Source organism: Grus americana, chromosome 24, assembly GCF_028858705.1.
Source record: "Grus americana isolate bGruAme1 chromosome 24, bGruAme1.mat, whole genome shotgun sequence".
In the NCBI taxonomy this organism is placed as follows: domain Eukaryota; kingdom Metazoa; phylum Chordata; class Aves; order Gruiformes; family Gruidae; genus Grus; species Grus americana.
In genome coordinates, this window is record NC_072875.1 from 3,177,304 (window position 1) to 3,193,467 (window position 16,164).

General features: G+C 52.1%; 1 protein-coding gene across 8 annotated transcripts in view; it reads left to right on the plus strand.

Moving 5' to 3' along the window:
• The window catches only part of CADM1 (cell adhesion molecule 1), a 122,112-nt gene extending 110,709 nt beyond the window's left edge, over positions 1-11,403 (plus strand). For 4 of the 8 annotated variants that reach the window (XM_054803204.1, XM_054803207.1, XM_054803206.1 and 1 more), the window contains 2 exons: positions 9,822-9,953; positions 10,960-11,403. In XM_054803204.1, the coding sequence (XP_054659179.1) occupies positions 9,822-9,953; positions 10,960-11,078 (251 nt within the window). In that variant the 3' untranslated portion in view covers positions 11,079-11,403. Of the gene's footprint in view, positions 1-2,235; positions 2,290-4,263; positions 4,345-9,821; positions 9,954-10,959 lie in introns of all 8 variants that reach the window. The other 4 variants (XM_054803201.1, XM_054803202.1, XM_054803203.1 and 1 more) reach the window with 2 other exon arrangements.
• The last annotated feature ends 4,761 nt before the right edge of the window (positions 11,404-16,164 follow it).

The window sequence follows — 16,164 nt, forward strand, 5'->3', positions numbered from 1 at the left end:
GCCTGGAGCCAAGGTTTAAAATAAGGAAAGCATCCCAGTCCTGAGCGAAGAGCAACAAGAACATACCTTGCCCGTAATATAGCAGGTAAATTACTTCGTAAGCTGGAAACGCTCCCCCGCAGAATTTTTAATTACAGCCCTAGCAGGGTTTCGTCCAGGGACTTCTAACGCTGCCGCCGCCGCGTTAAGCTCTCGTCGCTCTTCCCGATAGCGCTCAGCCTCCGAAAAAGAGTTTTTCTCATCCGACGCCGAAGGCTGGGCCGTGCCAGGGCACCAGTCGGCTGGCACAGCTCGCCAAATGCCGCGGCGTGCGAGGAAAAAGCCTCAGTGCTTTCCGCATCGAGGTTGTCAGGCAGCTCTGCCATTTTTTTTTCATTATTCCCCCCACCCCGTTTGAAAACACCCCGCTTAAAAGCACGACTAGCAGCAAACACGCGCCTGAATATGTTTTACGGATCCGGTCCCTGGGGCCATTGCGTAAAACGTCACGCAGCTCTCTGCACGCGTTAAGGTCTGCGTGCAGCGCCGTGCTGGTTAATCCCAAACCGGCTATTCGCAGCTCGATACGGGAAATTGTCTCCAAAGCTGAAGGTGTAGTATCTCACGGGGAGACGGCAGCCGAGCGAAAAGCTGGCTTTGGTTTCTTTCAGGGGAGGCGCGGCAGACTTTGACTTCCTTCCGATCAGGAGCGAAAAGAAGGGGCTTTACTAGCCGATGCGAAAGTTTAACGAGGAAAAGCGAGAAGCAATTTGCCGCACGCTTAAAGCGCCTCGCAACGGGTTGTCGTGCTGTTCGGTGGCATTTTTAAGTGTGCCGGGTGATGGTAGAAACCGAACTTCCCAATTGTTGAATTTTCTTTTGAAAAAGATTTTTTTTTTTTTTTTTTTTGCTTCATAAAAAACGCAACGTTGCCCTTTTTCATTATTGAGGAAAGGTAGTTCCTTTTAAGCGAGAGGGAAGACTCTACAGAAGCGATTTGGGAGAGAGAAAAGTCGAATGGCTCCTCTTCCCAGCCCAGGTTTGCACGTCCGAGGCTTCTGTGAGTCAGCTCTAATTATCTTTATATATTGTGTTACGGTAAGAAAAGGGGGGGGTGTCCCTGAAATCCAAGAGCGGCGCGCAAACAACGTTCTTGCTATTAACCTAAGCGGCTCCCTGCTTTAGAAGATAATTCCGAGCCTAGCTGCCAGCCGACTCGATGTCTTTTAAACACCATCACTGAAAGCGGTTTGGGGTTTTTTTAAGGCGAGATAGGCGGAGAGATGTAGCTAGACGCAGACGGGTTTCGCTTGCTGCGTTAACTCTTGGCTATTTCACGGAAAGTCCGCGTTTTCGGCAGCCTGCCGGCTTTTCCCAGGGACCAGTGGCGGTGGTGCCTCTTCATGGGAAAACAGGGGTTGTTCTGGCTTTGGGTGTTTTGGTTTGGTTTTTTTTTTTTTCCTTCGACAACGCCTTTGCTTTTGGCAGCCAGCGGCGAGAGCAAGTTACCGCAAGTTTTCCCAAACAAAATAGAAAAGAAGGGCTTTACAGACAGCGTTAGCTGCCTTCGGGGGTCACGAGAGGGTGTCTCGCCTAACTGCTTTATCAGCTTTGAGGATAGATACTTTTTTTCCATAAATGCATCAAATTTGGGAAAGTGAAAAACAAAAACAGCGTTTGTCAGAAATTTTTTTTTTTTTTTTTTTTTTAAATTGCGGAAGATGCAGCCCGCAGTCCGCACGTGCAGGTGCCTTACGGTTTTGAAACGCGATCACCAATTGCTAAATTGCCGGGCTTGTCAACATTACCAAAATGAGATTGACTTTTCTGGGAAATTGGAAGAAAATTTTGCATTGCTCAATGTATACAGGACCGAAATCGAACTGGACTAAATTGGGAAATTGCCCCCCGACACCCCCCCACAAACACCCCCCCCCAATGCCTAAAAGATGGAGTTTGGGGGTCTTTGCATGCTGTTATGAATGAGTGGGTTTGATTCCATGTTCCGTGTGCCAACAGTGTAGACTGAGGAATGTCTCTGTCTGTAATAAAGGAAATTATTGCAATAATTCTGTCACGCCGAGTTCCTCTGCCCCAACCGGCAGAAGGTGGCAAGTGATTGACGCATTATTTTTTCCCCCCCAAGCAATTCATCCTCCGTTCTTAAGTGTGTTGTTGGGGTTTTTTTGTTATTTTTTGTTTTTTTTTTGTCACCCGAGAAATGCAGAGAAAAATAAGTTTGTTTTTACTTGTAAGGCTTTACTCAGTTGCCCAATTCGGCAGAGGAGCTGGACTATGGGGATCTCTCAGGTAAGGGCTAGTACGTAGGTAAACCGCTGCTCTTCTACGCTAGATACTGGTTCCACTCTGATTTCTGCATCTTGGCCATGTCGCATTGTATAGTCGCTGTGGTTGTAGCCATTCCTCCAACGCACGGTCTGGCAGCTTGGATGTACGCTGGTTTCCGTTGGGATTTTGCCCCGTTTTGGGGGGTTTTGTTTTTGTTTTTAAATTTATTTTGGCACCCATGCCTGTGCGGCAGCCTCGAAAACGGGGCGGGAGGCGCGCAGAGTGGGGAGGCTTTCCGTTTCGGGCTGCCTCCCGGCCGGCCGCAGTTTTTTCCGAACGCCGAGTTGGAGGCGGGTTGAGTTGAAACGCCACGTTTGCAAAATGCTTGACTCTGCCGTATTGTGTGAAACCATCTTTTTTTTAAAACAAACCAAACAAAACAACACGCAGCCGGCGCTACTGGGTGATTTCCCATAACACCAGTCCCAGACTGGGGATAAAAAGGAGGCAGCCGTTTTATTGGCGGAGGCAATGCCGAGTAAACGGTTTGCACCCCTCCGCATCCACGCCGGACTGGAAAACTTGGGTTAAATACACCCCTCTGGCTCATCCTTGTGAATTAGCACGGACCCCAACCAGAAGGAAAAGCATCTGCAGCGGATGCGGTCGGTACCTTCCAAACGGAGGTGGTGTCAGGGGTACAGGTGCCACGGAAACCCCCGGTCCTCGTGTTTTGCCAGAGCCTTCCTAAGCATTTTTAAGAATTCACCCGTTTTTTGGGAGTTGGGGGTTTTGGGGGATTTTTTTTTTTTTGCTCCCACTTTTCGGAGCGTCTCTGCAGACTGGTTTTAGGAAGATCCCTGCCCGGGAGGGTTGCGGTCCAACCGCCGTTCCCTTCGGGGGTTTTGAACGTGGAGCAGAAGGTAACGCCCAAAAAGCAAAGCCCCGAGTCCTCACCTCATTTCCTCCCATCCGATCCGATCGGCAGCACCCCTTCCCGTAAGCCACTATAGGTACGCTTTGGCCAAGAGGTTAGAAATGATTGCTTAATTCGGTCTGTCTGCTAACAAAACACCCGAGCGATACTAACGATTATTATTGCAGGCCTGGGCCAGATCTCGTAGGTAAGAAGCACCAGGCGTCCGTTAAACATCACCGTGCGGATGGGAAATGATCGTTTTGCTCCGCTAAGCTCTTACTTGCTTTTCGAATGTGTATTTTTTTTTTCAAAGAAAAAAAACCAAAAAACCAAAACCCCGCACCTCTTGGTGAATTGAAGAGAACGGGGAAACGATTCCGCGACGCAATTCCTCAAACTGGGTGTCTGCTAGCAGCCCTGCCCTGCCAGTGGTGCGGCCGCCGAGCAGCCTTTTTTATTTTTTTTCTTCCCCCCCCACCCCGCGAGCCCTCGGACGCAAAGCCGGGCTTTCTCCAAAACTTTACGGAAAGCGGCGCCAGCCCGGCTGCTGCCGACGGCGAGCGGAGGAGCGAGCACCCTTTGTGCACCACCACACACCCGGTTCGGAGCATCCGTTCCGACTGCTGGTGGTCAGTTCGGTTGCTTGGGTTTGGTTTTATTTTTTTCCTAAAAAAAAAAAAAAAAAAAAGTCCAAAATTTTGCTTGTTGCTCTCTCGGCTACCCAAGTGCACCCGAAGGGTAACCATACCAGGTGTGCCGGTGTCCCTAGAGAAGGAGCCGCGGGCCCTTCTCTCCCACGAACAAATCTCTGCCCTCCGTCCCGTAACCCGCGCCCAGACCTCCGGGAATCTCGAAATCAGATCCCGTTTGCGGACCGGGGTTGGCAAACGCGGGGCCGTCGGCCGGGCGGTCCAGGTGAGTGCCGGAGCTGAGCTCTCCGTCGGGAACGCCGGCCTCTGCTCCGGCGGGACCGGGAACATGGGGACGCAGGGACACGGGGACGCCCCGGGCGGATGGCGGGACGCCGGACGCGTCGGTGCTGCCGCGGCATTCGCTCAGTGTGCTGTTCCTTGCAGGTACTCCCGTCCCGCTAAACGCTTCGACGGAGGCTCTGCCAACTGTGCAATTAAGTAACACGTCCCTTCCCTTCCGCCCAGGTAGCTAGTTCCCAGAGCTGTGTTCGCTTTTCCCGGTGTGTCCGTGGCGCTCGCCATCCTCCTCTCCCTCTCTCTCTCGTTCCCAACGTACAGAGGCCGTAGGGTGCGGAACGGGGTTGACCGGTTACGCCGCGGTGGCGGCAGCGGCGTTTCTCCAGCCCGGCGCAGCCTTGCAGGTGGGATTGCCGCCGCGCTGGGAACGGCTGGGGCAGCCTGCTAGACGCGCGTACGTGCGTGCACACACACGTGCCCGGACGGGCGTGCGGGCACCGGCCGCCGCGTGCTCTGATGGCAACGGTGCGGCGAGCCTGGTTCAGCCCCTCGGCTGCAGCGCGGCCCCTCTGCTTCGCTCGAGAGCGTTGCTACGCCTCTTGTAAAACGGGGGGCGATCAAGCAGGGCCGGTGCAGCCCTTTTTTTGATTAACTAATCAAAACCTGATTAGCACCTCCGTTCGAGGGGGGATGCTGATGAATCAATTGCTATTGATCGCAAGCGGGGCTCCCTCGCCTAGCAGAGAGAAGTCCGAAGAAACAGGCAGGAGGCATTGAGCACCTGTCACAGCGATTAAATTTATTAAAACAAGCGCATCATGCTTTATGAAGCGATCTTGAAACGGGTCAGCGAAGGGGGAGCTTATTGATCGAAGAAGGATGAACTCCTCGAGCTTCTCCGGCTTACGTTAGGCCAAATTCCATTACAACAGGACAAACGGGTGAAGACCGCTCTTTAGCAGCCCGTCGATAAATTAGGGTAGGGGTAGCGCACTTAACGCCGCGCCACGGTTAACGAACGACGTCCATGCTCGCCCTGTCCTGCGCGGGCAGCGGTTTCTGTGTCTTGCAGCGTTTCTGCAACCACAACGAGCCTCTGCTTCCCCCAGCCCCACCCCCCCGCCCCGAAAAGCCCGGCTCCTGGTGCCGCTCCATCCTTTCGGGAACCAGGTTCCGCAAAGGAATCGGCCGCCGGCTCGGCGGGGGGGACGTTAGCGCGAGCCGTGCATTTGAGGAGCACTTGGTTTTTCAGAGGCGCGCGAGTGACTTCAGGCCGTTCACGCCTGCGTCGCGGTGGCGCGCGGGAGCCTAAGTCACGGTTGGCGTGTCGATCGTTGAACGAACGGAACTTCCTAACGAGAGGAAGGAAAGATCGCCGAGTTAGGAACCCTTCCGAGAAACGTGCGGCAGGTGTTCAGCCCAAATGGGGACGGGGATGGCGGCGACGGAAGGGCCATCCCCAGCCGGGCTTTTTGAGCTCCACGGGCCCCAAAATTCAGAATCCGCTGCTCTGACCCCCCGTAGGTCTGAAGCTTTCCCGGTGGCTAGAGCTGAGATCTAAAATACCGGCTAGTACAGGTCCAACCGCGTCTTAATCTTGAGATGCTGCCACTTATAAAAAGCGTGGAAGCTAGGATATACGTAGCTACGTATATATCTTTTTTTTTTTCTTTTTTTAAAGCCTCATTAAATCAGAATAGAGTGGAACCTTTTTCTTGAGTAGCTGGGCGGAGAAGAGCCTTCCCTCTGCTAAACCTTGCTGTAAGCGCTGACCGACGTTGTTAGGACACTGCTAGTAAAATCTGCCGGCTTTTTCCTCCGGCTCTTGAGGCGGTCCACAGAAAGATATTTTTAAACGGCTACATCTGCAAAAATGTTAGAAAACTTGAGGTTGTGAATATGTTCGCTTTTTAAAAAGTGGCTCCCCTGACAGGAAAAAAAACAAAAACAAAAAAAAAAAACCAAACAAAAAAAAAACCCAAAAAAACCCCCACAAAACCCACCCTAAGAACCTGCAGGTTGGAAACGTGGGCGTTAGATCGGCATTAGCGCGGTGACGAGGAGGAGCCCAGGCAGCACGCCTTTCTTTGCCGCCTGCGTCCCGGGACGGGAATTGCGCTTTTTGCTTAAAGGAAAACTTCGGGGTTTGCGTTCAAGCGGTATAATCTCTTCTTTTTTTTTTTTTTTTTTTTTTTTTTGCTAATTACATGAGCAGTTGGTGAAAATAATCAGCAAAAACTGGTTTAAAGCCCCCAAAGTCTCTTGCTGGCCCGCCCCCCCTTGGAGAGGGACCGCAGAGCGCACTGCTGCCGTCTGTAGATCTGCCTCCCGTGCCGACGAGTCCGGAGCCGCGTCTGGAGAAAATCCCGGCGTCCCTCCTACGTGGGGCACGGCCGTGCTGTTCTCTCGGGGGAGGCATCACGGCAGTTTAAAAGAAAAATTGATTTATTTTTTATTTATTTTTTTTTTATTTTTTTTTCCTTTCTGCACGTATCCAGCTGTTGCGAGGGGATTGTACCCTTATCGCCGCAGTTTTCCTTTAAGGTGCTTTGGTGTCCGGCAAAGCACCAGCCCACAAAATTAGGTTTAGCTCAGGCGCAGAGTAGCTGCCGAGTAGCACCATAGGCGTCTACACCTTTCCTTGCTCTTCCCTCCCTCCTCCCGCTCCCACCTGCAAAAAAAAAAAAAAAAGAAAAGAAACAAAACCAAAAAGCCCCCACAAGCCAACCAGAAACAAAACGGCAAGAGAGAAATTCTGACTGTTCGATTTAAAGGCCAGCGTGCTGCGATATATATTAACATCTTAATGGGAAAGCTCTGCGTGTATACATTTACTACTCCCTGACAAGAGGGAATTAAATGTCAGAAGGATTTGTAGCATCTATAATTGAATTGGTGCTGAGAAAAGCAAATCTTAAGGAAGAATAACATATCAGGATTAGCAAATAATGTGGCATTTTGTCAGTTCCTGCCATCTCCTCTCTTCCCTCTTCAGTAATAAAGTTGTGATTTCTTTTTTTAATCATAGATAGGAAGCGGGAATAGCTTTGGTGAATCGGAGACAGCGGTTGAAAGCAGATCCTGGCTTTTAAGGTCAAGTCTCTCTCTCTCTCAGCACAAATTTGGGGAGTTACTCTTTGCTCCGTAGACCCGACGCTGTTGGGTTTTTGGGGTTTGGTTGTTTTTTTTTTTTTAATTGCCAGAGAAAAATTGCAAGTTTTTGAAAATTTGGGCTTTTCTTAAAGACCGCAGGCTGTTTATCTCTGGAGAGCAAACCGACGCAACAGGGAAGAGCCACAAGGTGGACTTGATTTTGCTCTAAGTGCCAGCAAAAAAAAAAAAAAAAACCCAAACAAAAAGCATGGCACATTTATTTTAAGCCAGACCTCCCGCCTGTTTGGGCTGCGGGGCCGTGCCACAGGCAAAAGTTTGACTAATGCACCGTCCCTCCCGCGCAGTGAGATGCTGAGAGCTGTTCCCTCTGCTTGCAAATATAAATATAAATATAAATATAAATAATATAAATATATTAACATATTAAAAGATAAAGATATAAATATAGTACCGGGTAAGTTGAGAGCACGCTGTCGACTGCCCCGCAGACTTGACGTTAGGTGGCTCGCACTAGACATCCTCAGAAGATACTCCGTTTGCACTTGGTACGTAAGCACGAGGATGAGCTACGTAGCCACGCGCGTAATAAAACAGACTTGCAGCTGGCGCTTCGCAGAGGTCTTTTTTTAACAGAAATAACGAAGAAAAACGGCCCTGCCTGTCCCAGCAGAGGAAATCACGCTTAATGCCCCGGTCCGGGATGCTCTCCGTAGTGCAGCCGAGTGGAACTGGGTTTCTAAAAACAAAATTAATTTTTTTTTTAAATTAAAAATCCAGAGCGGAACTTGTCTACAGCGGCTGCTTGTTGAGCTGCTGTAGGGAGAGTTGGTCCTCGGAGGCGGCCCGGCATTTGCGGTGCCGCAAGCCGCGGCGAGGAGGCTCCTGCCTTTGGGAGTGACTCAAACAAGCCCTTGAACGGGTTGGTTTGGGGTGTTTTTTTATTGGTTTGGTTTTTTGGTTTGGGTTTTTTTTCCCTTCAATTGTTTTAATTAAAGCGTGCTTTGTGGTGCTCTCGGTCACGAGTTATTTACTCGGGTGCTTCAATCCTTCATCTCGGAGCAGAACTGGAAATATCGATAGCGAGCGTAAATTCCCCGGGCTGCCGCTCGCCAGCTTTGCATCGGGTTCGGGCTCCAAAGAAGAGCACCCGTTCCCTTTAGCTGTCACGGATCTGCACGCTTGATCGATAAACTTCAAATATTATTAGAGGCGGGGGCTTCAGAGATTTGCTCTGTTCTTTGGAGGGAGACGGAGGTAAATCTTTCTTAAAAATTGACTTGCATTCGCACTCTCGATCTTCCCGGGAAAAGGCATTTCTCTTAGGTGTCTGGGCGACCGCACGCGGGACGGATTTATGGGCCGTGTGCTTCTTGTAGTGAAAGATTTAAATGGTAAATCCTTCACGTATGACTTCACAAATCATGTAAAGTTAAAAGATTTTTACCGTTTCTGTTGCTGCCGCGCTTAAATTGTAAGGTATGGCCAGTAAATCATTTTAATGGAGGTGTCGTGCTTGACTCAATAAAAAAAAAAAGAGAGAGAGACACAATGGTTTAGGTTCCATTCCAAAATGTTAATGTATTAATCAAGGGGAGAATAATTGTTTGGTACTGCGTGTGATAAATCTCGGTTGCCGTCAGGGTTGCAGTGAGGGTTGATGTAGCCGCGTTCCTAAATTAAAATTGTTTACACTGCTGTACGTTCATTTTACACGGCCGTAGCTCATTCCGGGTTCATTTCGGAGCCGTTCCTCCGCCGGAGAAGTCATCCCTCTCCCGGGTGACGGCGTGCTAAGGGAGAGGCGCTTACCAAAGAGAACTAATTGCGCGGTGAGGAGCCGAAAGAAACGAGCCGAAGCAGGCGGGGGGCACCGCACGGTTCTCGCTGGCTCGCTCGCCCCTTTTCAAGAGGTTTTTCTAGTTCGGGCTCAGAGTCCTGCGCCCGCGGGCAGCGAGGGCTGAGCGGCAAGGGGCTGCGCTGAACGACGTCGCCAGACGATGTCGGGGCGAGCGGATGGCGGTTACGGGCGCTTGCCGGCGCCGGGCGGGTTGGTTTTCGGTCGAGGAGGGGGGTTTTTTTTAAGTCGAAATTTTCGTTTGCAGCAGGGCGCTCGGTAACGGCGTTTCTCCGGAGTTAAGGGAGGTTAATGTTCCCGGACCGTGCGGCTGCTCCCCGCGCCCCCCGGGGAGCTTGCCATTTGGGGAGCATTCCAGGGAAATTCCGCCCAAAATCCCTACACCCCCCCTCTCCCCCCTGCCAACTCCGTCTCTCCTCCCCCTCTCCCGGCTGTCTTCCACGTGCGTAGTCGTAGTGCTGCTGCTTCTAGCAGGAAAACACCTTTTTTTTTTCTTTTTTTTTCTTTTTTTTTTTTTTTTTAATCTTTTGCAAATGGAGTGGCCAGATCAGTTCGGCTCCGGACCAAGTTCCTCCGCCCGAACTCATCTGTCTGGAATAGCTCCGTGCCTGATCCCTTTTCCTTCTGAGAGCGCGAGGGCGGCTTTTCCAGTCCTGAGAGCAGCCGCAGCCAGACCCTTCGGACTGCAGCGTAATAAGTCCCGAATTCTTTCTTATTCCTCTTCTGATCTCAACAGATTCTCGCGCAGGTGAGGAAGGGGCGATACGGAGCGTGGACCACGCGGTGGTTGGTGGCGTCGTGGCTGTGGTCGTGTTCGCGATGCTTTGCCTGCTCATCATTTTAGGGCGATATTTTGCCAGACATAAAGGTAAGAGAAAGACCGAAAGCGGGGAACGAGGGGGCTCGGCACGTCTTTCCCCGCGGGTGGGATGCTCTTCTGGCCGATGCGAGGGCTCGCTCTGGACGGACGTCTCCCCAAGGGGCTTTGACATGGTGGGAGGAGGAGGAGGAGGAGGAGGAGGAGGAGGAGGGCTGGAGCAGCAGCGGCTCACCCCACATGCGGACTTTTTTCAATTACCGTCTATAACGATGCTCGGACCTGCGCCGCCTCGGCTTGTGCCCCGAAGCTGGCAGCCGGCGCCTCGGCACACGGGTTAAAACTGGAATTTGGGCATCCTTCTGCAAAACCCCGTCGGCCCGAGCCGATCGGCGTGCACCGCGCTCTCTCGTTTTTCTGCCAAACAGCCCGTTTTTGGGAACTGGTTACGACTTCCAGAGCAAGTCTAAGCCCGCAGGCAGAACTGCGACCGGTCCCCCCGTATGTGTGTTTGTACGGAGGGGTTTAACGTTAACTGGGGGTTGGGTGGGCACGCGCGGGAAAGCTGGCAGAGGCTGAGAGCCTGGTGACGATCCCAGCCGGGATGGAGCGAATAACGTTGAAGAGCAGAGAAAGGAGGGGCGGGGGGGGGGGAAAACCACCACAACAACCTAAAGCGCATTAGGGGAGAGAGAAAGCACAGATGAAAGCTTTGTCTCCTTTAAGTAAAGCGCACGAGACACAATTTTACCGGTAATTGCGGGCTTCTGAGAGGGGGAAATCGCTGTGACCCAATTTCTTTCCCGAGCGAGGCGCCACAGAGCGTGGCACATGCCATCGCGTCTCGGAGCGGGGACGGCGATGCCCGGTGCCTGGGCAGCCCTGGGGACCGCGGGAGCGCCCGCGCCGGGCAGCGTCGCTGGCATTACATTTTCGTGCTTTGCATATTGTTGTTTAGGGGGGTTTTGGGGTTGTTTCCCCCCTGCCCCGGCTCACGGCTTCGTGGCACCTTGCGGAGACCTCCGCGGAGTCACGCAGCCTCCCGCTTGCCTTTCAGGTACATACTTCACTCACGAAGCCAAAGGAGCAGATGATGCAGCCGACGCAGACACAGCCATCATCAATGCAGAAGGAGGACAAAACAACTCTGAAGAAAAGAAAGAGTACTTCATCTAGAGCAGCCTTGGTTTCTATGAGGTGTCCAACCGTCGACGGTTACTACTGGCCCTATTTAAACGCTTAGAGAGACAGTGATATTGGAAGTTGCAACCAGCTTGTGTCTTTTTCTTTCTTTCTTTTTTTTTTTTCCTTTTTTTAAAGAAAAACAAAAAAAAAAGGCAGATGGGTGGAGAGCCGTGAGGCTGGGAGGGTCCGGGATTTGCCGTGTAAAAATATTCCTCGTAAAGTACACTCTGCTGTTCGACACCTCAGTTTCTTTGGGTTTTCTTTCTTTTGGCCAAGTCCGGCTTGGATTTAGTTTAGTGAAGTCATTCGCAGAAGATTCTGTGCCTTGTTTAATTTCTGTTCGTCGGGGGTCGGGGAGGCTGGGCAGAAGAGGGGCGTCTGTGCGTTAGATCCCTTCGGGTTTCCGTGGCTCGGCGTCGTTTCCCCTCTCCCGTTTCTGGAGTTGCCTGCTGGGACCCCTCGGAGTCGGCGGGTTTCTTCGAGGGCGGTTTTCTCTCTCTCTCTCGTCACCATTTTCCGCTCAGAACTCGAGCTCGCCGGAGGAGAACCAGCACGTTTTAGGTTTCGTAGTTTGCGCTTTGCTGCGCCCATCTCCCGTCCCCTCGATCGTCGTCGTGAAACGCCTCCACACACCCCCCCCGACCCCCCCCCAAAGCCGGGACCTGTGGAGCAGCCGGATGAGCCAAACGGCCTTTTTCTCTACCCGCTCAGCAAAACGTGGGAATTCGCGTCAAAAACGGCAGCGGTAACTGACTTACAAAGCCATAGGTGAAAAGGAGAAGCTAGGTGAATTAGAGCCGTGAGTGACAGGTAGCAGACCGCGGTGAGAAGGCGGTATTAAAATTATAGATGCTGAAATTTTTTTTTTTTTTGGTTTTTTGTGGTGAGCAGTCTTGGATTTCCAGCGATACTTCTTTTTTTCGGGGGTTTGGTTTTGGGTTTTGGTTTTTTTTTTTTTTCCCCGTGTTTACGTGCAAAATGTATGCTGATTTATTTAAGGGAAGCATTAATCTTAGCGTCAGGTTGGGTTTATTTTTTAGCGGTTTCGGGGGGAGCGTTTTCGTGCGTGGTTTTTTTTGGGTTTGGTTTTGGGGTTTGGTTTTTTTTTTTTGTAACTGTTGGTTTTGGCAGAACCATTACGATGCAGGAGTCCTCCGGGAACAGGATGGCCTGACGGCAGAGAGCGAGTCCATTCTCCAGCAGTATTCTGTCTTTCCCCTTCCGGCGAGAAGCACCTCGCGGAAATTTCCCCTTTTTGTTTTTTTTTTTATTTTTTTTAATTTATTTTTCTTTCTTTTTCCCCCGAGCACATTTTGTCGAGCACAGCTCTTTCCCGAGCTTTTGGCACCATTTTGCCAAACCACGCCGTGATGAGAAGCGGTCGGCGCCTGGGAATTCGGGGAAGGTGTGGGGGGGGAGGAGGAGGAGGAGGCTTTTTATTTTTTTTTTTTTTTAACTCTTTTTGGTAACCCGTCGTTGGTCACGGGATTTGGCATCCTGGTTTTGAGCAGCCCATCTCTGTTTTGGAAGTGTACAGTAGTGCAGTGTTACCGATGTAACTTTGACTTACAATGTTGACATGTCTCAGGTTCATGTGTTTTTGATTGATTGGTGTTTTCCGTCTCAGGTAGATTGCAAAGTTTCGGCCCCATGCATTGGAAAAAAAATAATGAAATAAAATAGTTAAAAAAAAAAAAAAGAAAATAACGGGATAAAAAAAACAGGACGTTAAGAATTTTAGTTGTATATCGGTTTATGTATTTTTTCTTCAGTATACAGTGCACTGTTTGAAATGTATTGTTGAGTATTCCTTTGTACAGCTTTAGATCACTAGGACTTCAAAGCGTGAAGAAAGAACAACCTTGTTTAAAGGAGTATTACGAATGAAGGACACGGAACCGATGATAAACAACCTTGTTCTTTATTCACCCGGCCTTTTTTATTTTTTTCCCCTTAGGCCAGTTCTGTTTTAAGGTGTCCATGGAAGATGTTACAGTGTAAGAAAACGCATATCCATCCGTTCCCATTCACATTTTGTATCGGTTCACGTATACCATTTTTACAAAGGAAAAGAAGTACTATAAAATATCTGTCTTCTTAATAAAAAAAAATTAATGTTACAAAACTAAATCTCGCCTTGCCCCTCTTTATCCCCCGACAACGCTTTCGTCCTCTCCCAGCCAAAGCTAATTGTGTCACGCGCCGCTGATGTCAACGGCTTAGTCCAAAGCGTACAGGATTTTTTTCCCCAAACCGCCCGGGACCGCGGGGCAGCACCTGAGCCCCGCGCCCACCCCAAAAAGGCTGAGCCTTTTGCCTGGGAAGGACCTGAGGAGGCTTCTGTGTCTTTCGTTGCGTTGAAGGAAATGATCGTCGCTTACGACGAGGACGCGGCGCTTGCCCCGGACGTTAACGCTTTCGCGAGCTGCAGAAGCCCTTCGGTCCTGATTGCACAATGGCTTTATTAGGTAGGTGATACGACTGCTGGTTTTCTAACTCATTCATTCATTTATTTATTTCAATCAAATACAGCGAGGAATTATTGCTTGAACCTGGTAAACGATTCTGACCTGTGTAATTACCACCTTTGCCGTCGCTGAACGTCGGGGCTCGGCGCGCTCGCGCCGCATCAAGTCATTAGCGACGAGGGCCGCTGTAAGTGACGTCGGGCGAGGACGTACCTGACCGCCGAGCGGAGGGACCGAAACGTGCTTCGCAGGTTAAAAAAAGCCGGCGGGGAGCTGGGGCGAGGCGTGACCGCCGTGGCTGGCAGCATCGATCCGCGCCGGCCAGTCAGTTCTCATCAGAGGGCCCTTGACAACGGGCTAATAGCTTTTTCTGAAGATCCAATCCCATTTTCTAGGCAGCGGCCGGTGGCGTGCCGCCTGGGATAATAGCTGCTCCGCGCGGCATCGATCGGGTGGGGATGTGCCCCCCCCCCCGCCGGTGCGGGGTCCTCGCTGTGGGCCGGAGGGATGCAGCGATGGGAGGCGATGCTGGGACCGGTCCCCCCGCACGGGGTCGGACTGGATGAGGTTCTAACTCTGCCGGTTCCCCGGGGATTTGCAGCACGTTATCTCCCCCCGCGCGCGTTACCCTTCTCTGAGCTTGCACGAGCGCTGCTTTATCCAGGTGTGTCATTTCAGTGAAGGGAAAAAACCCAAATTCCAGCCCCAAACTCCCTACCCAGGCCGATGTTTTATCATCTGAATAAGTACATTTCAGTCTAGCGGCCGATAAAAGTTTAAAATGGCCTTGTCCCATTTCAAGAGGCAGCCGTGCAGACGTTCCCCGCTGCACGTCATGCGTCTTTCCGGAAAAACGTGAGTAGCTAGCGGTGCGGTGCGGTCGGTTTGTAACTGGGGCTTGTGGCGAAGGTGAAGGAGAGGCGATTCTGCGGGCGGGCAAAGCTCCGCGTGCCCCGCTGCTCTCTTGCACGCTGCGGAAGCTTTAGTGCCATAAATAAACTCGGGTGGAGGAAACAAAGCGTAGTTAGGGAAACAAACTTTAGTTGAAGAAACTTTAGTTAAACAAAGTGTAGTTAAGGAAACAAACTTTAGTAAAAGAAACTTTAGTTAAACAAACTTTAGGTAAGGAAACAAACCTTAGTTAAAGAAACTTTAGGTGAGGAAACAAACTTTAGTTGAAGAAACAAACTGTAGCGAAGGAAACGAAGTGTAGCGAAGGGGACAAACTGTGGTTAAATACCTAAATGAGAGCAAAGCGGGCTCCGGCAGCTGAGGGCAGAGGTGCCGAGAGCAGCCCCAGGCTCCCCTCGCAGACCCCGCGGGATGGGGCCGGTGGCCAGCCCTGCTCCCCTGGCACCTCTGCGCAGCCGGAGGGGTGCGGAGCAGACGGACCCCGGGCTCGGGTCTGCTGGGGACGTTTTCCCGTCCCGTGTAAGGGCTGCTCCTTGCCTTGCCCTCGCCGTTTCGCTCCATCGCCCGCCCGCAGCCGGGCTGATGGCCTCCCTCGCTCTGCCCCAAAGAACCTGTCGGCGCCTCGTACGGCCATGCAGGCGCTGACCGCAGAGCTCTTCCGTCCCTTTTCCCTGTCAGCCAAGGCCTGGCTCAATCGATATCTGCTTTAACCCGCGTGTCGCTGCCGAGCTTCCCCGTGCTCTCGCGCTCCAGGTTCTTGCCCTGGTGTGCGGGGAAGCAGCGGTACTCTCCGTAACAGACCTGGCAGAAGAGGGAGCACGGAGCAGAGACGGAATAGGAATGCTGAATCGAGCTAGAAAGGAGGCGGGTAGGTGCGATTCAGCGGTTCCTCCACTCTGACATCAAAGGCGGGCAGGCTCTGTTGGGGCTCGGCAGCCCCAGTGTAGTTTGGGGGAGCTCTGACCTCTGGATAAAGGGAGCTGAGCCCCTTCAGAACAGCGAGGGTGTTCGGCAGCCCCGTCACACTGCCTGCCTGCCTGCCCTCGGACTGCGCTGCGAGCCAGACCCGCTTCTGCCCCCACCCCACCCCAGCTAATGGCTTTGATGAGCTCCTTGAGGCTGTCCCGTGCCCCGGCCCCCGACGCAGGCGAGCCCCCCGCTCCCATGAAGCCTCAGCGGCTCTGCCTGCCCTGCCACACTTTGCTGAGCCGGAGTCTTTCTTTCCTGCTTGCATTCCGCTCCCTGCCGGGTCAGGAACGTTTTCTCCATCTCGGAGGTACAAAGAGAGACGGAGTCCCCGGTGTTTAAAAAGATCCCGAGGCACAAAGGGCTGGGGAAGAGCAAGGGACTGTTTTAAAGGCATGCCGGCGGTTTCCACCGCTCCGTTCGACCTCCGCGGCTTTTCTGGAAATCCTGTTTCCCTCCGAGCGGCTCACGCGAAGCCTCGCCCCGTGTCCCGACAGTAACAGCGTTGTCCTTTGCGTCTCCCCAGGTCCCCGCGGGCTTGCTCTCGGCATCCTTTGGGGTGAGCGGGGTTCCCTCCCCTGTCCCGACAAAGCCACACAAAAAGCGGGGTTCTCTTGCTGCCCGTAAGGCTCCCTCTGCAGCCAGGGTGCCGGCGGCTGGTTGTTAGCTGTATATATTTGGGGTATAGACCTTCGGCTTGGATCCCCTGGGTTAGGCACCCGGCAGGCAGC